General features: G+C 50.9%; 11 protein-coding genes across 11 annotated transcripts; 3 read left to right on the forward strand and 8 right to left on the reverse strand.

Moving 5' to 3' along the window:
• Positions 1 to 1,702: 1,702 nt before the first annotated feature.
• BDP81DRAFT_399977 (uncharacterized protein) lies at positions 1,703 to 2,434 on the reverse strand (the record flags this gene model as incomplete). The annotated part of the gene is made up of 1 exon (XM_060588627.1): positions 1,703 to 2,434. One exon carries the CDS (start codon positions 2,432 to 2,434, stop codon positions 1,703 to 1,705), a length of 732 nt encoding a protein of 243 aa, XP_060438734.1.
• Positions 2,435 to 4,928: 2,494 nt separating this feature from the next.
• On the reverse strand, positions 4,929 to 6,060 carry BDP81DRAFT_440736 (uncharacterized protein). The gene has a single exon (XM_060591542.1). It carries the CDS (start codon positions 5,727 to 5,729, stop codon positions 5,052 to 5,054), a length of 678 nt encoding a protein of 225 aa, XP_060438735.1. The 5' UTR covers positions 5,730 to 6,060; the 3' UTR covers positions 4,929 to 5,051.
• A 522-nt stretch (positions 6,061 to 6,582) lies between these two features.
• On the reverse strand, positions 6,583 to 7,643 carry BDP81DRAFT_506712 (uncharacterized protein). Its single transcript, XM_060595668.1, has 2 exons — positions 7,403 to 7,643; positions 6,583 to 7,269 (listed from the first exon to the last, which is right to left on the reverse strand). The coding sequence occupies exons 1-2, from the start codon at positions 7,561 to 7,563 to the stop codon at positions 6,600 to 6,602; spliced, it is 831 nt and encodes a 276-aa protein (XP_060438736.1). The 5' UTR covers positions 7,564 to 7,643; the 3' UTR covers positions 6,583 to 6,599.
• Positions 7,644 to 8,780: 1,137 nt separating this feature from the next.
• Positions 8,781 to 9,808, reverse strand: BDP81DRAFT_506715 (uncharacterized protein; the record flags this gene model as incomplete). The annotated part of the gene is made up of 1 exon (XM_060595669.1): positions 8,781 to 9,808. Exon 1 carries the CDS (start codon positions 9,588 to 9,590, stop codon positions 8,781 to 8,783), a length of 810 nt encoding a protein of 269 aa, XP_060438737.1. The 5' UTR covers positions 9,591 to 9,808.
• A 1,442-nt stretch (positions 9,809 to 11,250) lies between these two features.
• On the reverse strand, positions 11,251 to 12,899 carry BDP81DRAFT_506720 (amidase signature domain-containing protein; the record flags this gene model as incomplete). Its single annotated transcript, XM_060595670.1, has 2 exons — positions 11,251 to 11,363; positions 11,742 to 12,899. 2 exons carry the CDS (start codon positions 12,897 to 12,899, stop codon positions 11,328 to 11,330), a joined length of 1,194 nt encoding a protein of 397 aa, XP_060438738.1. The 3' UTR covers positions 11,251 to 11,327.
• Positions 12,900 to 15,302: 2,403 nt separating this feature from the next.
• Positions 15,303 to 15,751, reverse strand: BDP81DRAFT_440738 (uncharacterized protein). Its single transcript, XM_060591543.1, has one exon. It carries the CDS (start codon positions 15,711 to 15,713, stop codon positions 15,456 to 15,458), a length of 258 nt encoding a protein of 85 aa, XP_060438739.1. The 5' UTR covers positions 15,714 to 15,751; the 3' UTR covers positions 15,303 to 15,455.
• A 509-nt stretch (positions 15,752 to 16,260) lies between these two features.
• On the forward strand, positions 16,261 to 18,293 carry BDP81DRAFT_485297 (flavin-containing monooxygenase). Its single transcript, XM_060595151.1, has 4 exons — positions 16,261 to 16,573; positions 16,643 to 16,839; positions 16,911 to 17,714; positions 17,766 to 18,293. The coding sequence occupies exons 1-4, from the start codon at positions 16,294 to 16,296 to the stop codon at positions 17,898 to 17,900; spliced, it is 1,416 nt and encodes a 471-aa protein (XP_060438740.1). The 5' UTR covers positions 16,261 to 16,293; the 3' UTR covers positions 17,901 to 18,293.
• Positions 18,294 to 18,734: 441 nt separating this feature from the next.
• BDP81DRAFT_455053 (tetratricopeptide) lies at positions 18,735 to 19,343 on the forward strand (the record flags this gene model as incomplete). The annotated part of the gene is made up of 1 exon (XM_060593023.1): positions 18,735 to 19,343. The coding sequence occupies one exon, from the start codon at positions 18,735 to 18,737 to the stop codon at positions 19,341 to 19,343; it is 609 nt and encodes a 202-aa protein (XP_060438741.1).
• A 1,047-nt stretch (positions 19,344 to 20,390) lies between these two features.
• Positions 20,391 to 21,062, reverse strand: BDP81DRAFT_333651 (uncharacterized protein; the record flags this gene model as incomplete). Its single annotated transcript, XM_060585686.1, has 2 exons — positions 20,391 to 20,690; positions 21,018 to 21,062. The coding sequence occupies 2 exons, from the start codon at positions 21,060 to 21,062 to the stop codon at positions 20,391 to 20,393; spliced, it is 345 nt and encodes a 114-aa protein (XP_060438742.1).
• Positions 21,063 to 21,232: 170 nt separating this feature from the next.
• On the reverse strand, positions 21,233 to 22,648 carry BDP81DRAFT_142758 (uncharacterized protein). The gene is made up of 2 exons (XM_060581856.1): positions 22,281 to 22,648; positions 21,233 to 22,222 (listed from the first exon to the last, which is right to left on the reverse strand). Exons 1-2 carry the CDS (start codon positions 22,281 to 22,283, stop codon positions 21,404 to 21,406), a joined length of 822 nt encoding a protein of 273 aa, XP_060438743.1. The 5' UTR covers positions 22,284 to 22,648; the 3' UTR covers positions 21,233 to 21,403.
• A 2,611-nt stretch (positions 22,649 to 25,259) lies between these two features.
• On the forward strand, positions 25,260 to 25,733 carry BDP81DRAFT_455055 (uncharacterized protein; the record flags this gene model as incomplete). Its single annotated transcript, XM_060593024.1, has 1 exon — positions 25,260 to 25,733. One exon carries the CDS (start codon positions 25,260 to 25,262, stop codon positions 25,731 to 25,733), a length of 474 nt encoding a protein of 157 aa, XP_060438744.1.
• Positions 25,734 to 27,269: the final 1,536 nt, after the last annotated feature.

The following is a 27,269-nucleotide window of genomic DNA, read 5'->3' on the forward strand; positions in this document are numbered from 1 at the left end:
CATCGTTGATCTCGGAACAATCGCTTTTGCCCGGCAGGGCTGAGAAATTGTGGCGCAGTATGGATACCTTCCAGCTCTTTTACACAACCCATAGATTCTACGTCGAGTCGCCGAGATCACTTGAGCTCATGTTGTTTATTCATTCGTTCATAGTGCGGCGCCCCGGAAGCGTGGCAATCGGTCTCAGCGACTTGGCTTGTGGCACAGAATCTGTCAGATGACGTGTGGTCAGCAGCTCCAATGCCACATCTCTGAATCAGCAAGTTGCAACCACCCACAAGCTGAATCTTTCTTTTGAATGTACTCTGTCCTCAATCTGATCCCAAAAGAGTTGAAGCTTTAACATCTCTCGCTACCTTTTTCGCGAAATTGAAGAGGTCGTCTGAAGTTCATTATGCTTCAACCCCGCACCCCATAGTTTGAGGGCGCTTGCGGAATCTTCCGCGACCTGTTGGGGTATTTACCAAAAGAGGAAGTTTCCCCAGCCAAAAGACTTAGCGTCATGCGCTCTCCCTCGCTTTCATACTTGAATTGGCTGGGGGAGTCACCGCTTCCACCACCTGGGTGGCTCAATTTAAGGTAGTGACATCCCAGTTTTCAACAACGATAGATTCCAACGTCACATCTCACCTCAAGCCTCTCTATCACATAGTCAACTTTCCAATTGTCAAGATGGTGCCACCAATCCGTACGCAAAAGGACGACAAGGCTATTGCCTTCGCCAAGACCCTCGAAAATGTGCCCTGGTGCGACGACTATGAGAAGATGGTCTCTGGCATGCTTTACAGCTGCATGGCGCCGGAGTTGGTAGCATCAAGACACCGTGCCCGCCGACTGGCTCAGAAATTCAACACCTATGTTCCAGGAGATGACGAATCTGCAGACGATGTTGCCAACAAGAGAGTGGGCATGATTAAGGAGCTTTTCGGTGGTATTGGAAAAGATGTCTACGTCGAGCCTAGCCTGCAGGTTGACTATGGCTGCAATATCACGGTCGGAGATCGTTTCTATGCCAACTTCAAGTATGTTATCTCCTCCCTTGAGATAGACAATGCTGACCAAAAACCTATCAAGCTGCGTCATTCTCGATTGTGCGCATGTGACCATTGGCAACAATGTCTTCTTCGCCACAGGAGTCAGTCTCATCACGGCAACCCACGAGACTGCCTTGCAGTCCAGGAGGGACAACATCGAGTATGCGGAGCCCATCACCATCGGTGATGACTGCTGGATTGGAGCGAATGTCACAGTATTGCCGGGAATCAACATTGGCAAGGGCTGCACGATTGGTGCTGGCGCGCTCGTGAATAAAGATATTCCGGATTACTCAGTCGCAGTTGGTGTTCCGGCCAAGGTTATCAAGAAGGTAGAGCCGGTTGAATAGACAAAACTTAGAAGACGAAAATACACAATCTAGTATGTGATATGAGTTGCGTGCGGCTAGCCCTGTCAACTAAATCCTTCCAACCTTTGCTGGGCTTTACGAAATGCCGCGCTATAAGTCAATTCCGCTGCCACATCGTTCTAGTCTTTCTTGCTGCAGCCGAATATTACACCCCCGACCCTATTGGCCATAATGATTGATGACTTGTCGGAATGACCGTGATTCGACAAACGGTCTACACGTCTAAGCTTGACAAAAGAAAGAGTTGCGACGGGTCTTAAGTTGGAGTCTTCTGGCCACTATTGACGTGGACTATGCTCAATCCTTCTTCAGCACAAAACGTTCGACATACCAAAGATTTGGCATCCAAGAGATGTATCCGGTGATAGACAGCGCGAACCTGACTTCCATACCCGCGGCGATCATCAAAGGCAGCTGCCACCGCAGCATTACCGCAGCATAAGTGAGAGCAAAGTTCCTCGTCATCCACGCCTGATGACTCTTGATGTCTCCGTTCGACCGAATGGCAACAATACTCCGTCTAGCAGTCTCAAGCCATCCCAAGGCGAGAAGGTCAAACCCAACCTTGCCCCATAGCAATGCCTCGCTGTTGAATGTGACGTAGAACGCAGCGATGCCACCAGTCGTCACCGCAATGACATAGACCCATCCTAACCAACGATGGATCTGAATGTTTTGCTGCCGCAACTGCGGGAGGAACTGGAACGGGCCGAGACCCATCGCCACGAGGGAGCCCCCGATGTGGATCACGCCTCCGAGTGAAATAATGATTCTCGCCTTGATTTGTGGGTCGCCCAGGGTGTTTCCAGTGAAGAATGCAGCGCCGTAAGCTGATATGATGAATGATGGGATGGCCATAAGCCACCATTGGAAACTTGGCCAGCTTGAGCGATGTTGTCGAGTGGTTCCAGCGGTCTTCTTGACCAGGCCCCCATTTTGAGCTTTGGGTGTTGTGGTAGCTTGAACATCCTTGGCATTTGGGTCCTCCTGGACGAGAGCCTTACGGTGTGAAAAGGTTGAGTTAAGCATCGTGTCGAGGCGTTATTGAAGTTGGCGTTGTAAGTTGCTATCGCAGGTGAGCCTGTGTTCCTGAGGGTTGGTTGGGGTTATCTTACAATAGTTATGTAGGGTCAAGGATTCAAATAGTGCCGCCACATCTGCAACGGGAAGTATGATACAAGATGAGGCGAAGAGGGAACACTAAGCATAATGTCGCTTTCTAACAAAACCGAGTAGGACGATGGATGGCCGTCGCTGGCGGCTAGCGGGGTTTTATGTTCACCGTAGTCCGGGCTGGTGGATATGAAACCGCAGTACAATCAGTCGGCAGTTGTCATATAGTCGGATGATGAATTGTTCTAGTACCCCACTGTCGCATAGGTCGACAATACTTCAGTCCTTGGCATCTTTAGAGTGATGTCTTGTTTTTGAGATGAATTCTTTCTACGGCCGTCTGCAAAACCCCGAAGACACATGCTGATTTCCCACTTCCCGTATCCAAACGGCAGAGCCAGCTCGTCAATCTGCGATTCGTCATTGGCGGGAATGGAAGGCTTATGCGTCTGGGTTTCGTCCGCTTAGTCTGGCAGATGGGTTTGGGCCGACTTCAATGGTCTAGGCTTTGGTACATCAGACCGATCATGATCTTGACTTTCCCAGGAATCAAACATGAGCCAAGAGCAAAGTGGGCGATGGGAATGCTGACTTGCCATTATGTAACTCTAGTGTGGTTGATGTCTATGCTTGCTTTCGCGACAACGGGCTATTCTTCCGCTTTTCGGCGGACGAACGGACTGTTCCGTGAACCAGTATCTTGACCTCATCTTTCCCCGAGTGATCTGTGTCCCATACAAACTTGAACATATTTCTTTTTATCTTAATATCCTGAAGTAAGAAATCCTAAATAAGAGATCCTGAAGTGAGAGATCCTGCTCTTCTACTTTGTCTTCGTCTGTCCAGGCGGTTGCTGTTTAGATCCCAACGATGCGGTGCTTAGCTGGAACGAGACAGGTTTGGCATGCATGAATAATTTGAAGAAGATAAATGTCTAGAATGATCTTTGATTTTATCTGTTGTAATTGAAGGATATTGGCAAGAAAACGAGTCGTTGATCGTGTCCAGAGGGGTGACTAGAAACAAACCTTAGTCTTTGGCATCGCGATTCCTAGATAATATAAGATTCATAAGTACTAGACCCCTGAGTACTGACATACAAGTCACTGTTTCAAGTGACTAGAAAAATTGTCTATGGCAAGCAGTCTAGCTGGCGTTTCTCTTAATTGAGCCTCAGTAAGCCAATACTTCGGGTGTATCCAACACGATAGATGAGGGTTCGCGAGGATCAACTCAGCGAGAAGAAAGACTACCAGATGCTGTGCTCTACCCTGAAATCACCTCTTTATCATCCATCAAGGTAATTCTTGAATTATAAATCCAGCACAAGAGCTTCTGTTCCTTCTCCAGCGGTTCGACTGACATTTTGACTCTGTGTCAGTTGCGTGTTAGCTTTCGGCCATTTTAGTCTACCAATCTAGTACGCGTCCCGTTCCTCACATGAATGTATTACTCGAGGACTTGAAGCAATGGTGACCGACACTTCAACAACCCGTTGTCACTGTCTTTCTGCAGTATGCTTTCACATGACTAAACGAGGATGTGGCTCGCCGTTGGAATCCACTAAATAAACTTGCCGATGCCAACGTCTGTATTGAACCTCGAATTGAAATATTTCCGAGAATTGTCAAAAATAACATGAAAGAGACGTTGAACTTTGGTTGAATAGTGTTTAGTTGCGCAATATTTCCATGCAGGCTCAACAGGCTATGAACATCAAGTTTCATGAATGCTATTGCACTCATGCTGCATGCACTCACTAACCGCCGCGCTTCTGTATCGTATTTACATTACCTCATTCCACTTCATGGTTATGCTTACATCTGCAAACTTATATTGATGAGTTTGTGAAAGCATGGGTGTACGTAGGCAAGTAGCGAGCGCCACATCGCTACGGAGCCGCCGTGCTTCGTAGTCCGCCCTAAAGCACGGGACCTCGGCAGAGAGATCTACGGATTACCAACTCGAGTCAATACCCTGCAGTTGAAGGATACGGCAATCAAAAAAATCGGGCAGCGCCGTAGGCCCACTGCAGCGGTTTCCAAACGACCAATGTGGCTGAGACAACGACAAGGTCCACGGCTATGGCCGTATCTTCCTATTTGGACCTTTCAGTGTAAGTCGCCGACAAGAGACTTGACCATAATCAGTCCTTGTCGAGATCCGAGAGCGACACGAAGATGGTCATAGCTTGCTTCTATATATCCGCAGCAGTTCGGTGGAGTACGTGAAGCTCTGATCATCGGCATTTTAAATGAGCGAGAACGACTCAATATCTCCTATTGTCGATGATTCGACGCAGAATTCAGCTAGCCCGTGGCGGAGCTCTTGGAATTGACTCAGTTCCTTCAACAACATGTGTTCCAGTTGCATATCACGCACGCCACGTTTCCAAGCGATTGACAGATAGCATGAGGATAATCAATTCCATTTTTCTCTCTGATCCCTTTCTATAATGTATGTACATGTATCATAAATATTCGTATGCATCGTATCTTGGTATCTCTGAGCAACCTGTGCTTGTTGTACGCGTTCACTGAACAGCGACGGCGGTCTTGCCGGTGCCGTATCCAATGTTCGTAACAGGGAGGGTGGTCAAAGCCTTGACGGAGCCGAGGCCACTGGGGCAGGCAGCCTGGTTGCTGACGGCTAGGTCGAGGGTGCAAACCTCATCGACACCCCAGGTGCAAGCAGGGTTCTGGATGTTGTAGAGAGCGTAGTTCTTGGCGACGAAGCTGTCGGGCTCGGCGAGGCAGGAGGCCAGGTAGTTCATGCTGTTGGCAGCAGAAAGAGGGAACTTGCCGTCCTTGAGAAGGTGGCTACACTTGCTGGCATCGACGGCCTCCCAGTTCATGGGAACACCACCACCAACGGTGGGGTCGTCAGTGGCAGACTTGCCGGTGCTGAGGTAGTTCCAGGCGTCGTAGGAGATGTCGAAAGCACCGCCAGACTGGTCGATGCGGAGGAGGTAGACATTGCGGTCACCGTTGGAGACCTTGACGCAGACGTCGTTGCAGCTGAGAGGGTTGGGCCAGTAGGCAACGCGGTTGGTGTCGATCTTGCAGCCGAGGACACCAATGGAAGAAGAGTAGGAGTCGTGGGGCGTCATGCTGTATGAACCGGACTTGCCGGCGTCCCGGATCGGGATGGAAGCGGCCGAGACCAAGGTGGCCGAGGCGGCAAGGAACGTGGTCAAAGTGGTAGAGAACATCTTGACTGAAGTTGAAGGTGATATGTAGGTTTCTTCCGAAAAGGATTGTATGTAGTTGATTTAGCGGCCAGGTGGATAGCTGTAGAAGATTCGAGGCTGAGTGTGGTATGGACTTTCACGTCGAGGGACAGGAACTTTGGGCTTGCAAAGGAGTGAAGCTACTGGTTGAGCATTCAAAAGGAGTGATGCCTGATCTGGGAGCTTTCAAAGCTGGCCGAGGGAATGACTGGGGAAAGAAGAAGAAGAGTTGAAGAGGGAGTGTAAGGATGGTGGTGGTGATCAGAACAAGACCATCCCAGAAGAAGATAAGACTGGGGGATTATATACAAAATATCATCCCTACAGCAGACGGGATGAAAACTTTAAACATCATTTAAAGATGAAATGTCACTCACACGTGCTGGCAGTCAGTGCCTTGCCAGGCTTGCCCTTCCCTTCGGTCCATCTGCGGAGGCCCACGTAGCAAAGCGCTCTGTCCCCACAGACGCCGCAATCCTCCACGATGACACTGCGCCTGTACAGCTGGACTTGGATCCTTAGAGTCTGAGCCTGGGATGGGGCCGAAGAGGACCGGAGACGTGTGTGTGTGTGTGACTGTGTGTGCCTTTGTCTTTGAACAGACTCCAACGGACCCGCAGGGCAAGAGTTGGCGAGTCGGGTTCGTTGTTCAATCAAGGACTGCCATGAATCTGATGGATAGAAGCCGTGGAACCTTCAGAAACATTTTCCGCTTCCCCTCATCAAGCTGCGGTGTTACTGTCAGAATCAGAGTGACAAACTTAAGTTTAGGAAGCCCTAACGGGAGGGCCAGTCGCGGGAAACAATGCGCTAGGCAAGGTCCAAGGAAGACACATCGAGTTTGGCAGTTTTTTAGGCGCTTAGATTCAGCCAAAGTCGGAGAAAAGGCCAGGAGGAAGCATGGCCAAGGCCCAACAAGGAAAGGGGGGTGCGCTCTGTCAGGGGGTGAAAATCGCTCATAGGTCGCCAAGGGGCCCGGATTAGGTTTAATGACAGGAACGGCTCAGGAACCAAACGCTCTTTGGCTCGTGCTAATCCAAGGTTCAGGTCCCGACTCCCAAGTAGAAGGGCGCCAAGGGGCGGTACATCGGCAAGGCGTCGGCCACGACCTATGCCACCAGCACGGGAGTTGTTGTTGGCGCTGTGCCTCTTGGAGCCTTGAAGGAACATTGAAGGAGGGTTGGCCTCGGCGGCCAAGGCCCAAGGGCTGAGAAGGATGACCTCTGAGCTGCTGACGGCGGATGCAGGTACAACGCAACGCAACGTACGGGAACCTAGGCATACTGCCGAACAGTAGGCAAAAAGAAACAGGAACAGACTTGACTGGTTCGAGAGGCACCGAAGGGAACCCGCCGCCACGCGGTTCCAGCCCTGACGCTTGACTCGGCGCGGAGGCGCGGACGGGTCACCCGCAAGGATCGGAGTCTGCTTCTGACCAGTCGGAAGATGGGGATTCCAACCTAGAAACAAACCACGAGCCCACGACATGCGTAGTGTGCAGCGATCGACAGGGCGGATTGTACTACGGTGCTAGTTTTTCACAAAATGGTCCCACAAGGCTCCAATACCCGAGCCTGCTTTTTGCTTTTTGCTGTACCGTTTCGGTTTCCCAAGAACTCCTCTCAACAAGTCACAAAGTCACGGACAAGTCTCACGGGTCTCCAACAGGCTCTTCCACTTGCCCCGAAAGTATGGACCACCGGGCACACAAAGTTGGAGCCAGTTGGCGGGCGTGTCCGCTTTGCCAACTCGCCAACACCTCCGCGTTGGCAACCGGGCGGAACTTGACGGGTACGTGACGGCCAGTTGGCGTCATGTCGAACAACGGATGGAGGGGTAAGACGTGTGTTGAGGTGTTCTAGCCAGAAGTGCTGGCAGCTTGTACCCATCTAGCGGGGTTTACGTTGTTTGCCAATGAGAAACTTGGTTTTGTGAGCAGAGGGAGAGCAAATTGGTAAAGGCTACTTCTTTTGACGTATAGGAAATCCCTCGCCGCGGCTCACCGCGACGGCGGCAAACTGGCACGCAACCGGCCGGAATGCAGGCTCTTTCGCATTCTTTCTTTCTTTCAAACTAGACAATGCTTTGTAAGTTGCAACTGTCAGACTTTTTCCCTTTCCCCGCATCCCAATAGGTCCGAAGAGATCTTCATTCTGAGCGATTTATGTCCGTACCTTGCCTGATCCCGGCACAATTCCGAGGTCCAAGAAGAACTTGACGACGGTCTAGGCCGTTTCCATCTCATGATATTTCCATCACCGCACATGCACGGAGAATCCTCCGCTGCTGACTGTTGTCAGCGCCATTCTGTGCCGCTTCGGCAGTTGCTGGCACCTCATGGTGGGCTTAGTCATAATTGTTAAGGACTCTCTACCTGGGTAAATTGTTCTTCCTTTCAACGGACATCCTGAGGGATTTCAATGCCATTATTTCTGAGTCATCTAGTGAGAAATCACTCATGGGTCCTGAAGTCCACGTTGCTGCAAACGGACGGACCGGCGGACTCGACCAAAAAGTCTCATTGAAACAAACTTCTGCACCACACAGACAAACCACTGAATAAACCAACAGCTATTCATCGGCACTCTTTCTCGGTAAAACTTTCGGCAGCACGCAAAAGAAAAAAAGAAAAAAAAGGAAAAAGGTTAACAACCGGAGCAACCTAAGCTTAAACGAATGGAGCCAGGAACTGGGATTCGACATGAGAAGCTCGCACATCTGCAGCAGCTTGAGGAATAAGCAGTCCAAAGTTAGCCAGTCGCCATTGTACTTCTTCGCAGAAAGCAACCGGAGAACGGCAAAGAGCTAAGGTTAGTAATTCTCAAGAGCAAAACTCAACTAGTAGGCATCGCTGCGAGTTCAGCAATTGGTGGGGCCTGAGAGTTACGAGAGTGCGGCGCAACTTATGGCACACCATGTATGAGTCCGGTCAACTTCAACCAATTTACAATGCAGAGAGAATCACATCTCGAGTCACTTCGAATCAAGTTCCTCGAGCTTTCACCGATTGGTTTATGTTATACCTGCTGCCTCTCAGTCGATCATGACCAAGCGGCCACTCGAGTAACCATCTGAAGTCTGAGCAAGTACCACAACCATGAACTGATCTCGAGCAATCTTGCCCTGAACTGGGTATCTCTCCTTGATCTTCTCCCGTTTCAACAATCCAGACCATTCCCATCGGCTACCCTTAAGTATGGGAGACTCCATCCGGTCTCCATTGACGAAGACCTGCATCGACACTGCATGTGGCTCCTCAGACGAATCGTCGACTTTCAATAACCCGCTGAGAGCGACATGCCGGCTTATCAAGGCTCCTGTTGAGGCATCTTCTGCAACCACACGAGATACGACCAACTCCATCTTCCTCGGTTGCTGGACATGTCCTCGAGCCAAACTGACTGAGATAATATCAGAGTCCAGCTGAAGTGCCAATGAGGGGCTGTCTCTTCGTCGTCTTGAGGACTCAAATGCATATGCATATCGCAATAGCTCGCTGTCGGTCCAAGCCTTGCCCGTGGATGTCAACCCGACAGGAATCTTCTTGTCAGACAGCGTTCCCATCGGCACAGTGATGGCGGGCACACCCAAGTGTTTCAAGGCGCGGTTACCATTAGAGTACTTCAACCCGTCCCGTAGGGAGTATGCCATGGACTCGCGATTATCCTCAGAATCAGCTCTTCCCACGTCGCCATTCGTGGGAAAGACGACAACATCAAAGCCGTTCTCGTCCATCCAGTCTTCCAAGTCTCTCTTGCGAGCCTCCTCGAGAGCGATCAACGCATCTGCACAACCAGGAAGATCGTAGATGGATTTGGGGCGGTTGCGGATGAAGTCAATCATCTCTGCGTATCGGACATGGTTCTGCTGCTCGGTGTGCTCTGACCGATCATCCAATGGAGCGAAGTCGGGGTTGATCTGGCGGTAATCAACGCCCTCCAGGGAAGGGGGGACAACTTCCCTCTCGCCTAATTTTTCTTGGCATCTACTGTTAGTATAAGACGTGGGCTACCACTAAAGTCCTGACAGCTGAAAACCCTTCACCTCTCACCTCCAGCACCCTACCGCGATGGCTTTACAGCCTCCGCCGGGCCCTGGCTCTCTGCCGGCTCCCTCGGCCGGCCCTGATCGAGGCTCCGGAACCCCTCCGGAGCCGTCCCTAACCTTAAGGGCTAAACGCCACCGCGGTACCGAGGCCTAGCTATCCTAGCCCAGCCTCGTAAGAAGCTAGCTTAACGCCTTTATAATAACCCCTTTACCGGTCAAGGGGCCCTTAATTATAAATAGGATAGCTATTAGAGCTAGCTTTATAGCCCTTAACGAAAAAACTAAGTATTATAAGGCCCGAAAGGACGTCTTTATAGCTATTACTTAGTTTATAAATAATATAATCTCTTATTTTGAGGGGCCTAGGATGTCACAGACCCGCTGTCCTAGCCCCCAACCTTGAGGTTGGTGTTGAGTAATCCGGTGGCCGGGTTACGTAAGCCTGAGGCTGGATAAAACTCTGCATCCTGTATTCTGTCGCGCATGTCCAGAAACGTAGCTCCTTGAGCTACGTCTTGTCAACAGAGCCTGTACCTGCTTAGGATAGAGCCTGCCCGTAGCAATAGATTGTCTGATCCGCCTGCCCAGCATCCACCTGCCAAACAACCTGCCTGCTACCGTGACATAGGAAGTAAATTATAAAAGAGGTTATAACCTAGTTAAATATAAATCGTATTTTTCGACGTATTATATTTCTTTAACGTTTTACCTAAATAAATATACTCTTTATAAATAGCGGAATCTATTAAAATCTTATAACAAAGACCGTAAGAACGATAATAAAAATAAGGTATTACCTCGGTACCTTAATTAACGATCTTTAAAGAACGACGTAAGCGACGTAGATAAGAAACCGATAGTATGTCAGTAGAAACTTCTTTACCTATATTGTTAGTACGAGAAATAATAAACTTGACGAACCTTAACCTGGGCTATAACTACTTACTTATAGGTCTACGGGGCTAGTGTTACGAGCTGGACAAGGCAACCAACTGTGGCACAAAGCAAAAGCTTCGATAATGATGACTCCGGTCATCATTGTCCCTTGTTCTGCATATATAGCTACGCGCCCACAGTGACAAGTTGCGGCGGGCGTAACAGCTAGACCTTTGAGAGAGAAGGCTAATATTACGACCTAATATATATAATTAAGAACAGGGCCTGCCCCGCAGGCTTACGGCGGCTATAATATACCATATATATAAGAGATAAGGGATACTAAGTACCCTCTTACGGAACAGAAGAACTATAGTATAAGTCACGTGATAATTAAATAAGACATGAGTGACTATAGTGGGACTATAAGCGCTTATATAGGAATAATAAGCTCTTACCCGATTAGAGGGACTGATCATTAATAAAGGATATATTCAGGACTAGGACTTATATATAAGATAGACTTAAGCTGGACTCTAGGACAGACTTCCCATAGCTTCTTTAGTAATTAACTTCGTATTAGATCTTATGATCGCTTTCAGCTATCTTCCCTGAGAACCTCTTTGACAAGACTACGATTAATCACCGAAGCCTTCCCTACTTGAGATCGATTCGACCCAGTGTAATAATCATCTGATTATTACATCTGATTATTACATCTGATTGTTACATTCGATTGTTACTGTTACTAGTTCCACAGCCTCAACTTCTGCAAACATACCTCACTACGACTAGCTGGCCGTAACAATAGGCCATAACCTATCCTCCAAACGACAAACTACCTCTATTAAGAAACTAGATAGTTATAATAGAACTAAGGTACTAGTGGGAACTAAGGATGGATATATCACATAGTAGCTCACGAGCAAGACTTGGAGGACGTCAGGATACGGCGTGTACTATATAGCTGGAGCCTGCGACCCTCTACGCCACATACCCTCCGGAAGGTCTGCGGCAAGGGCGGCTGCACCCTTGCCGCCATGGCGTTAAATATAAAATAAACAAACAAACATCCAGGGAAGGGCACCCGGGATCGTCATTGTTGCGCAGAAAGTCGTCCCATGCCGTGGCAATCATCTGACACCGCTCGCTATCAATCCAGGTACTCGGGATGCCTGGCACATTGGCAGCTTGACCAGGAAATAGCTGTGTAGAATAGTTCTCGACCAGAGGGAAATCGGTTTCAGTAATTCTGGCACCTAGCGTCTCAAGGTCAACTCGAGCTTGTTCCCATAACTGCCGAGTGGCTTCTGAGCAGACCGCAGAGTACCCGGAAGAAGTTTGCTTCCCGATGTAACACTTGGGGGCAGCAATGTGCTTTCCTCTCAACGCCTCCGGATCCATGAGGGATAGAAAGTCCCGTGGTCGGATCTCAGAGCTAAGCAGGATAGGCACAACCGTTTGTTCACGCCAGAAGTCACCTCTCGGGTGCGCATCGTCGGCAACAATGGCGTTCAGAAGCGCCAACATATCAGCGACAGACTTGGTATGGGGTGCGACAACGTCACACGTCGGGTATAACGGCCAATGACCGCCGGAAGGAATGGCGCCTCTCGACGGCGAGTATCCCACCAGCGCGTTGTGCGAGGCTGGCGCTCGACCAGATGAGACTGTTTCGCCACCGAGGCCGATAGGGTCGAATGAGGATGTCGTTGATACTGCAGAGCCGTATGAAGAGCCTGACGCGAAGCTTGTGCACAAGTACTCGGGATTGTAAGGACTGGTCGAGCGACCGTAGAGACATCGCTGACTACCTCCGTCGGCCATGGGAGGCATTGTAGTCTTCCCAATCAGTACCGCACCCGCAGCGCGTAGGAGCTCGACGACGGCGGCATCCGAAGATGATACGAGGCTTTTGAAGGCTGGGGATGCAGCTACAACCATGAGCCCCTCAACCTTGTAGCTGTCTTTGACGGTAAACGGGATTCCTTCTAAAGATCGTGGGGGGCGGCCTGATGCGCGGTAGACATCCGAGGCCTGTGCCTCATCTAAGACTTTGGGGTTGATGATGCAGATGGAGTTGAACGAGGGCCCGCGGTAATCGTATTTGCCGATCCGATGGAGGAAGCGCGCGACGAGGTCTACGCTCGTGATTTGAGAGTTACTCAGCGCATTCTGCAACTGACTTATTGACGCTTCCGTGATGTTGAGGGATTGTGTAGCTTCCATGTTGACGTCTTATTAGAGACTTGCACGAGATATTGGCTAGGCACGGGCAAATGCTTAGGAGGACTCTGCACACGTCGACTTCTTGAGCAAAGAAAAAGTTCAGGCAGAAGAAATCAAGTTTGGAAATTCGCATCCCATTAATAATGACTTTATATCCCTCCTGGCCCTCTGGCCTATCTACCTTCGTCTTCATCGCGAGAGTCTCGTACGCTCGCTCAACTATTAGGACGGAAGGTCGAGACGGTGTCAATAAAACGAAGGTCGAAGCGGGAACGGAATGTCGAGCCGGGAAACCCCAGTTAAACACGCCAAAACAGTGCAGCGAACGCAAGTTGATTCGTCCTCGCCAAAATCCGACACTAGCGGTTCTCCGGTCCCCGAATTGTCGGTAGAATCATTTCGCGCTTTGTCGGACATCGAGGCCATCCACTTCTTCTCTGAACTCATGACAACGGATGAAAATAAGTTTCTCTTATTCATGGAAACTGAGCTCATGAGGGGTGGAGTTGAAATACCGCTGAGTCTCTGGTCAGGAACCGTTGAATAGTCAACTTATATGTAGCTGAGGTTATGAGAAGAGAGGGGTCTTGTCTTTATACCATCCTCCTTTATTAATGGTTATGTCCGGCAATCTACAGAGTATTAGGAATGTTAGGGTCAAAGGGATATGGTACGATATGTTAAACGCTATTACATGTGTTGAGCTCGCGACAGTAGAATGGCTGCGGAAGTAGATGGCGCATGTTGACAGCTGGAGTAATTGCAACAGGAAGGACTTCGACGGCATTTCGTTGACGACTTACCGTCTTCCCTACAGATGACACATGTGCTGCGACTTCTATGTGTTCTATGTTGAGGCTATAGTTTCAAGGGACGAATCGTCAGAAGGAATTTACCTCACTCCATAGTAGGTTCACGTAGGATTAGGACTCTTCACCTTTGATGGCCTGGCCCGAAAGTTGGACATAATAATTCAGCTCACTCAATCAAATCCTGGCTAGTATGATTTGTCGAGTTATATTATGTCTTTCATGAGTAATTCACAGAGTCTGGTCGGCTGTGAAGAGCTGGCCCACGTATTTGAGTGAATAATAGGGGCAACCTGCACACCTGTTAAGCGAGCTACAAAAACCAATCTTAATCAAGAGGTACGGGACTGGAAGTTCCCGATTTGAAGCTTAATTGCACTTATAACCGAGTATTCGGGAAGGGTTTAGACCGCAACATCAGCGATACAACGATGACAACACTGCTGTAGAATGGACGGATCCATGGCACTGAGATTACTACAGTTCATTGGCTACCCCTCGACACGATTCCGACTTGGCAAAAGTTTCCCTGATAAACTACTTCAAGATAAACATTCGACATTGGACTGCTCTTCGGGTCAGGCCATTTCAATTTAACAGTAATCAGATGAACCGTGGTTCTCTCAATAATGTCTGCAGGCGTCTTTCTTCCATCTTTCACTGGCAGGACTATAGCCTGACTAGTTTTCGAGTTCCATTATGGGCACTCTTTTGGTTAGAGCGACGCCGCTGAGTACCACAACAACAACAACAATGTGACGATGTCGATAGTCACAGCGACACTAAGAGCGATAGGTGACGATCGCGCAGTTATGCTCTCCGAGAATGCGCACAGAGGTAGGAGAAGTTTCGACGGATGTCCTTCATCAGTGGTTTGGACAATTTGTCCAAGTCTTGAAGGCGAATAGGGGCAAGCATTGACCTCACATACCATGAGGGCGAGACTTTGTTAGATATCAATCGTGTGGGTACTCCGGGGTCCGAATTCAACAGTATGTCTGAGCATCTTCTACCTTGTACAATGGCTGTTTTAGATCACCGCAACTGTTGATCAGATCCAGAAAGATATTGAGCCAAATCCCAATCCATCATTTACTCTATTATCCAACATCTACAGATACTGTGAACATCAGTCACTCGATTGCGAACATCCGGACTTTTTTCTCGATTGTCCGGCAAGCTGCCGACAGACCCATTCTTTAGGGCCGGTGGATCAAGGAGCCAAGTAATGCTTGATCTTCTCGGAATTGTGGCCTGAGGCTTGTGTGCTGACGTTGGGCTTGGCATTAGCAAGCGAACCAGTTGATGAAGGTGCAACACGAGCGCTGGGCAAGCTTCCATGAGGTGAAGAGCTGACGTTCTATTTTACTCAGACCGCGAACTTTAGTCCACTACCAGAGTATGAAAAGATCAAATACCACATGTGATCAGGTCGGTGGTTGTCTTTTACGGGCAAGCTTGAATCCTCTTGGTGGACTTCTTGAACGTCATGCAACATCGCAATTTTCCACCTTGGCTAATATGCTGTTTTAGCGACAAAGGTTCCTTGCTGTTTCCTCGTCAGATCTCGTATTCAGCCCACTAAGAACTTAGTAACAAGTTCATCCCACAGCGTTCCCGCGCATGTGGTCACATTCGCGGGTTTCACTTTGTGTAAGTTATTGATCCCACCCCCGCCGGACGCAACTTACCATGCCGTGATTGGGATGACCACGCCGATCTGCGCGAATAGAAAGGTGGGGTATAATCAGATAAGATGATCTAATCCATCAGTGTTTATGAATCCTTCCAGCAAAATAGAGCAAAAAGAGCAAAAACAGCCTGTCATACGGTCATCTTCAGCAACTCGCTTTCTTGGCAATGGTGTAAGGTTACAGAAATGGGGAAACTTAATGGCACCTTGCCCAGGCCCGCCGCCCACTCGTGGAAATAGTCCGAACAGAAAGAGGGCGAAATGGTTTCGGATCTCGATCTGAGTGGTCGCCTTGGGAGAGAGCCGGTACATTTTTGGTTATGGTGGGCGAGATGGGAATTTGCCGAGTGGGTTGACGGATGACGGGTACGCTATCTGACGCTATCTCCCCGACGTTGGGAGATCACGAGTAAATGGTCCCAGACCCTTGTCCTTCCCTACCAAATCTGACTTACACGAGCTTCTGACCTTGAATTCTGATTCTTCGAGTCATCCGATGAGATCTCGTTGATGCCAATCAAGTTTCTGAGCTGCTCAAGGTTCGCTATTCGACACTTATTCACACAATGGACGGCTTCAAGCTCCCCGAAATCCCAGCCTTGACGTTGCAAGAAGGCGTCAAGAAAGAAGACATTGACGCTGAAAAGATCTCAAGTCAATGGCTTTGCGATCTCGAAAGGCGGTTCGCCGAAAAATCCTTCGACGACATCTCGGACCTGTTCATCGACAACTGCTGGTGTGGAGAGACATCGTAGGCCTTTCATGGGATTTCACCTGCAAACAAGGTCAAGACAACATCAAAAAGTACCTCACTTCAGCGGACCATGGCCTCTCCGAGCTACAGACCAACAAGATTGGCGGGCTGAAGCCGTTACTCCTCGATTTTGACGGCATGGTCTGGATCCAGACCGGCTTCACCTTCAAGACGCCGCACGGCGAGGGAAAAGGGTTGCTGAAGCTGGGTAACACTGGTAAAGACGAGTGGAAGGCGTGGACTGTCTTTGCGCAGCTCGAGAAGCTTGATTTCCAGAAGGAAGTCGAGGAGCGTCATGCGGCTTCAGTTCCGACACCAAAGACGCCCGTCACTAATGGTGTCAATGGAGTCAACGGCATCAATGGACACGCACACAAAGAGCCCGAGGAAGACCTGCAGGTCCTCATTGTCGGCGCAGGTCAGTCATCATACTCGGCCCATCGTTGTCTTTCCCTTTCCTTTCGCTAACCCAGGAAACATCAAACAGCCCAGGCCGGCTTGATGCTCGGCGCCCGCCTCCAACACATGGGCATCAAAACCCGCCTCGTAGAACGCAGCGCACGCCTCGGCGACTCATGGCGAGAACGATACCAGAGTGTGACCCTGCACTCGCCTACCTACACCGATCACTGGGCGTTCATGAAGATCCCCGAGACCTGGCCGCGGTTCCTGACTGGCGACAAGGTCGCTGAGTTCATGGAGCACTACGGCCAGCTCATGGGGCTTGACATCGCCTTCAACACGGAATTTTAAAGGCTACGTACGACGAACAGAAGAAAAAATACCACGTCGAGATCCGCACGCCGGAGGGAACGCGGACGTTGTCAGCGCGTCATGTGGTCCTGGCTACAGGTGTATACGGCGACCTGCCCAAGATCCCCCAGTTCCCTGGGCAAGAGTCCTTCAAGGGACAAATCTACCACTCGAAATACCACAAGATGGCTGCCGAGATCCCCGATGTGACCAACAAGAAGGTTGTCGTCGTTGGCTGCGCCACGAGTGGCCACGATGTCTCGGCTGACTTTGTCACGCACGGGGCCAAGGAGGTGACAATGGTGCAGCGGCATCCAATCTTCTCCATCTCGCGTGAGTCGTGGGAGAACTTTATGCTCTCACTCTGGACGATTCCAGGCCTCAGCACTGAGGAAGCAGACATTGCGGGCAACGCGATACCTCTCGCGCTGATCCGGAGAATGAGCATCGGGTTGACTCAGGCGATGGCCAAGAACGACAAGACGGTGCATGACGGGCTTAAGAAGGCCGGGCTGGAGATTAAGGAAGGCGAAGACGGGTATGGGTTGGCGGACTACCAGCTCATCAAGGGCGGGCAGTATTACATTGACAGCAAGATTCGGGTCCAGAGATGCGAAGAGGGTGTCAAGGAGTTCCAGGCAGATGGCCTGGTGTTGAAGAATGGTACGAAGTTGGATGCGGATGTGGTGGTGCTCGCGACGGGTTTCGAGCAGAACATCACCACAGTCGAGAAACTGCTTGGGCCGGATGTTGTCAATAGGCTGGACGGATTCGCGAACTTGGATGCTGAACAGGAACACTCAGGAGTAAGTCTGATGATCTAGGTGCTTGACGGAATCATGCTAACTGTTGCTTAGTGGTGGCGAGCCACGGGAGTGCCTGGGTTCTGGTACATGACCGGCAGCTTCATGATGTGCCGACAGTTCTCCTTGCCGCTGGCGTTGCAGATTGCCGCGGTTGAGAAGGGTCTGAACAAGTCTTACTACGACTAATATGAGGTCATTGTAACAGAGGTGATCAGGGAAAGGTATGGGAATAGCCGATCTATGGCGCCCGGGCTAAAGGGGAGGGAACAGGGGGAAAGCTGGTGAACTCGGATCCAGCTGGACCCATCATCGCGAACTTTCTTTCAACACGAAAGGTTAATTGGTTTCATTCAACATTAGAGATACCCAACAAGAGAAAAGAAGAATACTTTTGCAAATGCTGCCTGGCAGAACGGAGATGACCGCAAAGCTCCCCGAGTAACTCAGAACTTTTGCTCTGGGATTGAACCCAGACTAGACGCAACTGTAAATGGTCAATTAAGATAGCCAAAGTCGACTTCAATCGCAAGAGAACCCAAAAACGAAACGAAAGACTGTTCTCTCAACCAAAAGGAATGGAAAGCAAAGCCTCGGTGTCATTGCTACTGACGGCCAAGAGGTGAGCGAGGTGAGCAAGGTGAAGAAGGTGGGGCTTCGGTCATCAAGGCAGGCCCACCTCGCCTTGCCTCAAGCTATCAGCACGTGATGGCGCGCCCGGACCCGATAAGGATGACCTCCAGAGAAGTGTCCTCTAAATGTCCCAAAGGGTCGGCCGGCCACCTCGACCCCGGATCGACAGCTGGCAATAAACCACCACCTCGACGCAATCACCGCGACCATTCCTTGCCCAGGATCGCAGCCCTCTTCGTACCCGTCACTCTTCACGACTTAAGATACCCAATCGCGACCACTCGAATACTCCCAGTACCAAAGGCACAACCGACGGACGGCCTCGCGACCTTGCGACTCGCACCAAACAAACCACACATCATCACACCCACACACAACCCACCGCCCAACATGACAGACCTCACGCACTTCGACCTCCTCCCCCTCCAACTAGACCCCCAATCCAAATCCCTCTCCTCAACCTCGTCCTCGCGCGCCCTCGCCGCCGAGCTCTCCCAACTAAACGCCCTCCACCGTTCCCTCATCACCTCCGACACAACAACCCAGCACGGCGTGCCCCCGCCGCCCATGCCCGTGAACCCCAAACGCTCCGCCCAGGTCGCCAAGCTCCGCGACAGCGGCAACGCAGAGTTCCACAAGAAGAAGTACGGCGACGCCATCAAGTTCTACACCTTGGGCCTGCAAATGGCCCTCACCCGCCCGCTCTGGGAACCCTCCCAGCTCGTCCGCGAGGAAGTCTCAGGTCTGTACGCCAACAGGGCGCAGGCGCACATGGCGCTGCAGCAGTGGGCCGAGGGCTCCGTCGACGCCGAGGCCAGCGTCGAGGCGCGCAAGGTCGGCAACGCAAAGGCGTGGTGGCGGCGTGGAAGGTGTCTGATGGAGATGGGCAGGTTGGAGGAGGCGAGGGAGTGGGTTGGCAAGGCTCTCGAATATGAGGGTGAGGAGGGTGAGCTTGTTGCGCAATACAAGGAGATTGAGGCCCGTTTGGAGAAGGCGTAAAGTAAAGTCTGAAACGGCATACGACTTTCGAAAAAGAAAAAAAAGTGGACAAGTTTTACACGAGGACCGATGAAGTAAAGAGACATTTCACTTGAAGCACTCAAGATGTTCATACACAGACAAATGCATACGGCAAGAGGGGCATGGAGTCTTGCAACGGGTGCTGGGGGGGCGAGAGGCCAAGGGCCTGGCCGAACAGTCTTGAGCTTCTGTTTATTGGCAGCGTATAATACCCATAAGAGAGCCGCCTTCGCGCATGGAGATGGAGAGCCCGGGTAGACGCAATGATTTGGCGGCCTGAAGAATCATTGGGCACTTGTGGTCACTCTTGGCGCGAGTTGTCTTCGACTTTGATACAGGCTTGTTTGTTACTAGCCACTACAAACATTTCTAGTAATGCGGCATCATTTGCGACACTAGCGCAAAGCAAATAAGTCAGGCTGGAAATCATAAGGAAACATCGTGGGTGGATCGGGTTATTGAGCATTTCTAGTATACCATAGGTACCACTACCTATACATCCCAGTTTCGTCAAGGAAACCCCCCATGCCATGATCCCAAGTCTTTGCGATAGATTCAGCGAGTAATGCCTCTCGGAGTAGGAAATATGTAACGCAGCCGGAGCATCGCAATAAACCATTTAAACACTATGCACGGGATGCCATCATTGCGCCGTTGGCGCTCCAGTCATCCTCTGGATATCCCAACAAACCAAAATCACTCTTCACAACTTGATTGTTTCCACGATGGCCAGTTCCCAAGTCTCAGTCCAAGTCCCATATCCATTACCCCTGCGTATGTCCCATCCAGAGGTGTATCGTCTGCCTCATCTCGTCGTGGGCGATGTTGTACGACGGGGTCGTCCTCGGATACAGCGAGCTGTCTAGCCGGGCTGCGTCAGGTCCGAATCCCACTCCTGTCGTTCTATGTTCGTGTGGCAGGTGGCCCATGACGGTCTGGTTCCGACTGTTGTGTTCGTTTGGGTTGTGCGTTGAACATGGCCTGCCAAGGCCGTTTTTTCGAGGTCAAAGGTTGCTCGACAGTCTCCTACGCGGCCTGAGCAGGCTTCTCGTTCAAGGTCTTGCCGCGCGGCCGCATGACAGCATCTTGGCTGCTCATTCTCCGGTCCAGCGCGCGTTCCAACTTGGCACCGAGAGCCAGCTTGCTCAGGTTTGCGCTCTTCTCCTCGCTCAAAGTGACTCTTTGGGAGCTGAGGGCCTTGTTCTCCATACGGTCGAGGCCGACAGCGATGTCGGTGATCTCGGCGTGAGCCGAATCGTTTGTCTGGATGGTGTTGGCAAATGAGGGCGCCATGCTATACGTGCTGTATCGCACAGAGGTACGCACCTGAGGGGGAGTTTCTGTTAGTACGGCGGTCATTTTTGATCGTGTTTGAAGAGGACGGCACAGAGGGAGGATTGAAGTGAACGAAAGAGGGTCGGCGAGAGGTAGGTAATAGGTAGTAATAGGATTGGATAGGAATGGGTCAAAAGGCAAACAAGATCGGATAGGTGGGTAGCTTGGGGGGGAGGACCGGGATTTGCGGCGTCCAAGTGCAAAAAGGGCAAAGGGGCGGTTGCGAGCGAGGCGAAGCAGGTGAGAACAGACGCAAGACAGATGCAGGTAGGGCAGTTAGGGCGAAAGAAGGCAACATCAGCAGAGGAACAAACGTACAGAGGGAGCCATGATGGGACGAGAAGAATCGAGCGAGGTAGGCATTGTGTTGAATTTTTTTTGGGTTTGGTGAGATCCCTGCGTAAAAAAGGTTCGTGTCGATGTGGCCGTCCAGTCTCAACTATGGTTCGAGTTTCCACAGGCCGGGGCTTGCTTCACGACTGTCGGACCAGGCAAGCAGGCGAGCCGAACAGGGCGAAGGCGAATTGACACTGGATTGGATTTTTGGCAGATTGGGATGACTGCAGTGAGGTGCAGGATATGCTGCTGGACACGGTGCTCTTTGCGGCAGAGGCAGCGGTAGCGGCAGGAGGTGCGGTAGGAGGGAGCGGTCTCCGGTGGACGTGGCCGTGAACCCGTGAACGTGAAGGCGGACGTGAGCGACTTCAGTCGTTCCTTGGTGTGTTCTCCGTTCGCTTCGGGGGTGTGCGTGTGGGCGCGTGTGGGTTTGACCGTTGGCGTAAAAAGATTAAACGCTGTGAGGTCACTGGGAGAGCAAGATTGCGGAAAATCAGGGACCTGCAGGCTTGTCCTTGGACCTTGGTTGGCAGGTTTGGTGTCTCGAGAGGAGCGAAGTTGTCTACACGGAGGCGAGATGGAGGCGACTTGTCGGTCGGGGGGGGACGATCGATGGGTCTGCACCGGGGGTTTTGAGCCTTGAGGTAGTGTCGTGGACGTTGAGCCTTTGAAGTGGTCCAGAAAAAAAAGCAGAAAAAGGGAGCGAGTGGTTGATTGATGACGGAGAGGGACTGGGTTAATTGAGAGGAGGGATTCGGGAAGACGAAGAGGAGAACGGAGGACGGAGGACTGGTCCAGATGCAGATTGGGGAGTCGCGGCAGGAGCGAGGGGAGCATGGAAATAATATCAGGCAGGCACACTGCTGTGGATCGGCGCCTGCCTTTTTTTGCTGCCCTTCACCCTTTTCCAGTCCACCACGCCTTCCCGTCTCCTGGAGACTGGAGTGCTCCCTCTTGCCCGACCTGGGAGTTTGGGACTGGACTGAAGGACGGAGGCCGGGAGTGGACGGAGCCTGGGACGCGCTAAGCAAGGCCACCTGGAGAAGGCGGGCAGGCGGGCTAGCCCAGGCCAGGCACACTTTCTCTCCTTGCCTCTGAGTACTCCGTACCTGACCTATTCGTAGGTACCTACCTGACAAGAATACATACCTCTTTCTCTCCCAACTTGACTGTTCAGTGCCCGGGACCTGGAAGGCACGGCAAAATGAGTACGTACTCTCAGCACTTTCCCTTCAGGTACCTTACCATGAGGTGTGTAATGAATGATTCGAGGTGACGATCGTCAGATGTCGAGATGATAGAGGCAGGCACGGAGACAATACATGACACAAGTACCTGGTATGAAAAGGGGAGGCAGGGCCCATTTGAGAAGGGGGCGCCTTGATCCCAAAGCGATTAGGTAGAAAGCATGGCAGGAAGGAGGTCGCGGAAGTCACGATCAACGGGAAGGAGAATGACACTGGTGACTGCCCTGAACTAAAAAAGGTATTCGTACGGATACTGGAGGAAAGAACACTGGACTTCCGTCTTGCACCTGCAGCAGGACGCACCTGCGCTACTGTCACTTGAGATGGGCTAAGCAGAAAGGAGGAAGTAGCCATGTGCAGAACAGGGATCAGGAGGGGAGGGAGGGACAGGGGGTTGGACCAACATCAACGAATGAACATTGTCCTCTCTCATGCACTCCCCCACTCAGGCACGACGATGGTGTTGAGGCATGCCCCACGCACCACAATTGACTGAGCCTGACAGCAGGGCCAATCCATGTCTCTCATGGCCGTTTTGCCCGATCTACAACGTGAGACGTGCACCGCGACTGCGAGAGAGATGGGTGATGAACTTGATGAGGTGCAGATTTGGATACGAACGCCGAATATAGATGGATATGAGAGCACCGTATCGAAACGAATCACATCACAATAAGCGCTCCAGCATCGGTCATACTTCCTTTGCGGGACTCAACTGCTATCAGATACCTCGTCTCTATCTATTCTCATCGACTCTGTCTCTCAAGATGCCCTCAGGGGCGACCCGTCATGGCAACTTCCGAATCATGTCTACACGGGCCGCAGAAGAGTCAGAGGTCCTGAGCTGTGCATAAGACAGCACTTATCAAAGAGTGTCATGTTCCCAGCATACCGAAATCAGCCTGCTAGGTTAGGCCTGCGAATAGCTCGGTGCTTTGCTGATCTAAACCTCTGCAAAGGAGTCAAATAATATCTGTACAGACAGATACAAGTACAGATGTAGATGTACGGGTAGACGTGACGTGGATAGGTTGATGGATTAACTCATTGCATCTTTCTTCAATTGTTCGTGTGGTGGTACAGAGAGCAGTTGGGGCGTGTCTCATCTCGCCCTCAATCTCACATACAACACGAACAATGAATGAGATAAACCATGGCAGGGCCAGACCGGGTTCCTTCCCTCATCATGACACACCAACTTCAACCTAAAATGTTGCACTTTCCAGAATTTCCCGCCTGCCACTTTCCTCTCCCGTCTCCGGTGGTACTTGCACCAGCTATCCGTAATGTTCCCGTCCCTTCTTTTCCCTTCCTTCTGGAGTGTGCACGTCGGGTGTCTTGTTTCTTCCGCCTCTCCCACAAACCTTGAATTACACCAGGTGACCAGACAGCATCGGCAGCATCTCAATCCCACATTCCATGGGCCATGCCATGCAGAAACATTCCGCTTCCCTTCAGGGCCTACCTGGCACCGGCACGGCACAGACTGTTCAGGGCATCCCCTGTCCTATTCTGCATTATTCCGAAGAAAAATCGCCCATTGTTTGGATCCTTGGCCTCGCCTTGTCGTCGCCTCCGTCCCTGGCCACCACCAGCCTGCGTCCGCCGTCCACCACTGACCAGTCCTCCTCAGGCTCCTCCTCTCTTTTCGACCGCATGCGTCGACCTGCAGTCCAACAGCTGAAGAAGCATGTGTGCCAATCAAAGAAACCTCGACAGAATGCAGTCAACTCGCTTGCCAAAACCAGCCGCCCTCGCCGCCCTCAATTCTTCGACCTTCAACGCGTACCCTTCTTTATCAAACCACCGCTCTACCCGACTTGCCGACCTTCGCCCCCTCTGTCTGTAAGCAGCCCGCTGCCCAGCGGCCGAGTCTCGTCCTCGACCTCGAAGCCATGGAATCCCCACAGGGATACCGAGTAAAAGCACACCGGTACACAGGGAGACTTGCTTGCTATGTACGCAGTAAAGGCGCCACTCAGGACAGCCCGAAGCACAGGGATCGTGACTCCGATTCCGAATGAGAAACCAAACGGCAAAACGCTGCCCACTCGAGCCGATCCCCACGCGTCTAACAGTCGCCGTATAACCGTGGAAACTCACAGTAAAATAATCACCGTCCGTCCCATCCTCTTTTCGCATTGCGAGCAGCATCCAGTTCCGACCATTCCAAGGGGCCCGAGAGCCGCTCCGAACAACCATTAAACCTACAACAGGCAATTCGATCCCGCACTTTGCAGACTCCGACTCCTCTACCCATTCGACCTCCTACCCACTTGACCTCACCATTAGGCACCTCAAGGCTCAAAGGCACTTGTTCAGGAACGCATCGCCAATTCCACGTGTCGCTTACATCGATTGAGTTCGGGCCTCCCCCTCGAATCGGGCTCCTAGTAGAGTCCTTGGGACACGACCTCGGCATCGCATGCGTCTAGTGACCGACCCAAGCAACAGCTCTCTCACCAGAAGACTGGACCTTGACTTAAATTGCGAGAATTTGGCTTCGAGCTACTGGCGCTATCGTACGAATTGACGCCCACTGACTGACACCGCCGGCCGTACGTGCAGGCTCAGCCAACCACCAGCTAGCCTGTCATGTCTCGGCCACTGTCAAACAGCCGGTGGCTTTTGATGCTGCGGTTGTTTTTCGATGTGGCCTAGTCCTCCTCACCCTCGTCCACTTTCGTGTTTGAACTCACTGCTGATCCTCTTGGCCCGGACAGGCCCAAAGACCCTGAGAACCCCCGTCAAAGTCATAGATATTCTCCGTGGGCCTTGGGGCGACAACTTCGCAATCGCAATATCCAAGCAGTAGCCAGGGTGACACCGTATTAGTGCCGCCAACGTCAGCGCCTTCGGGTACCAAGCTTAGCTCCTGATAAGCGGGGTCTCTATCTTGAATATGGCGCTCACGATGGCTTGGCTTCGGGACCGACGAGCTCCACGACCATAAGGCCTGATTGAAAACGGTCAAATAATGGCGATTACTCCTGTTAGACTTGAATCCTGTCGATCGGCATCTTGCGAGACCAGCCACCTCTGGCAGTTCTCTACGATGCCCTCGTGCTTCTCGACCAGTCTACTGACCCGGGAATGGCAATCATTGTCTGAGATGTACGCACACGAGGCTCGTCTCAGAGATTCAGACGGGCTATCGTCTTCATGTTGGCCACCTTCTCGCGCCATCATCACCACTAGACTCAACTCCTCAGGCCACTTTCGATGCGACTCTGGCCTGACCAAACACGCCAATGGATGTTTCCCCTCATCCCCCTCCTCCATCGACTTGTACCCTGCTGCTGCATGCACCGCACGTGGCAGACGCATCCATACCTGGCCGCTAAACTTCACCTGGAACTCGTGGACCACATGGATCTTCAACGGACGATACGTTCCCATCGACAATACGGCCAACCATATCGCTGCCATGGTCGATTATTGCCTGCCGTAGAGAATTTTGACTTTGCAATATCTTGGCCTTTCTGAAGCTTCATCACTGAATATGTTTCCAACGAATCGCGAAAGTCGCCCAAGACACTTTTCATGATTCAGGCCCTGGGTTGGTTCAAGGTTGGCCTCTGGGAGCCTCCCCGATCAATTAGTCCTCATTTCACCGTCATTCGGCCGTAGAGCTATCTCGGACATCACAATCTGCCAGGCCGGCCTGTATGATTGAAGGTTTTCATCGTCGGGTTTCACTAGGCATGTTGGTTCCAGTCATGCTCGGTTCCGGACAATCCCGCCCCATGGCACACTTTCGACTCTGTGCTTATACCGTATACGAGAGCACCACTAATGGGCACCCCAACGATCGTTAGGGGGTGTAAGGGGCTGGCCCCTAGGCTTGTTAAACGTAGAGGTGCCGTCGATGGACTATTCTAAGCTGAAGAGGAAAAAAGGAGGAATTATAAGGATACGCATATAGCTATAGTATAACGTACCCGGACTAGGCGGTATAATACGGCAGAATAGTAGCTCCGGCAAAGCCGGATATCTCGACCAGCTCCGGCCTATAGCATAACCAAATGTAATAATCTAATCTAATAATCGGTTATTATAGGTCGCCGTGAGACAGCTTCCCAGTAGAGGGGTGTGTATGCGGCTCCGGCAAGGCCGGAGATCTCAACCGGGCTCCAGCCCGTGATAAAGGGCACCCCATTTAATTATATAAGGGAAAGGTTAGGCCCCTTAGCCACCTAAGTCATGCTAAACAGACTTAGAATATTTACTAAAATTCTAAAACTTATACTTGATTAGTACTATAAGAGTTACGTACTTAAGAAGTTACATGGTAATAAGAGGCTCAATGTTACGCCCGCCGCAACTTGTCACTGTGAGCGCGTAGCCACATAACGCAGAACAAGGGAAAATGATGCGGAGTCATCATTATCGAAGCTTTTGCTTTGTGCCACAGTTGGTTGCCTTGACCTGCTCGTAACACTCAACCGAAGTACGTATCTACTGAGATACAACGCTTTGTACGCACGTACAGCCCGTACGTAAATACGCTTTACATATACATGTTAAAGCGCCGACAGGCACATATGCCCGTATAAACTTAATAATAAATGCTCGGACTTAAGCCTCACATGTGATTACATGTGATTAAATGTGGTTACATATAATTACATATGATATTTATATTATATATAGACTACACTTTCCCACCATATCATAGAATAATCATCAATACAATCGATTCTCTAATTATCCCAACTCGTACCTCAATTTATTTACCTTTTCTCTTTTTGCCTATCTCTAACCTCTTAGTATTAAGGCTAAGAACTATAAGCTTTGTACGGGAATAGAGGTATTAAGTAAGCGCCGGAGGGTAAAAAAGACCCGACTACGTCTTAGAGGGTTATTTAATACTACTGAAGTAGAGGCACTATAAGTAGAAAAGAGTAGTGTTAATGCTAGAGGAGAAAATAATACCTAGAAGAAGGGTCGTAAAAAAGATACTAAACCACGCGCACGACAATATAAT

The sequence above is a fragment of the Colletotrichum phormii genome (assembly GCF_030913505.1).
Source record: "Colletotrichum phormii strain CBS 102054 chromosome Unknown BDP81scaffold_33, whole genome shotgun sequence".
Taxonomy (NCBI): Eukaryota; Fungi; Ascomycota; class Sordariomycetes; order Glomerellales; family Glomerellaceae; genus Colletotrichum; species Colletotrichum phormii.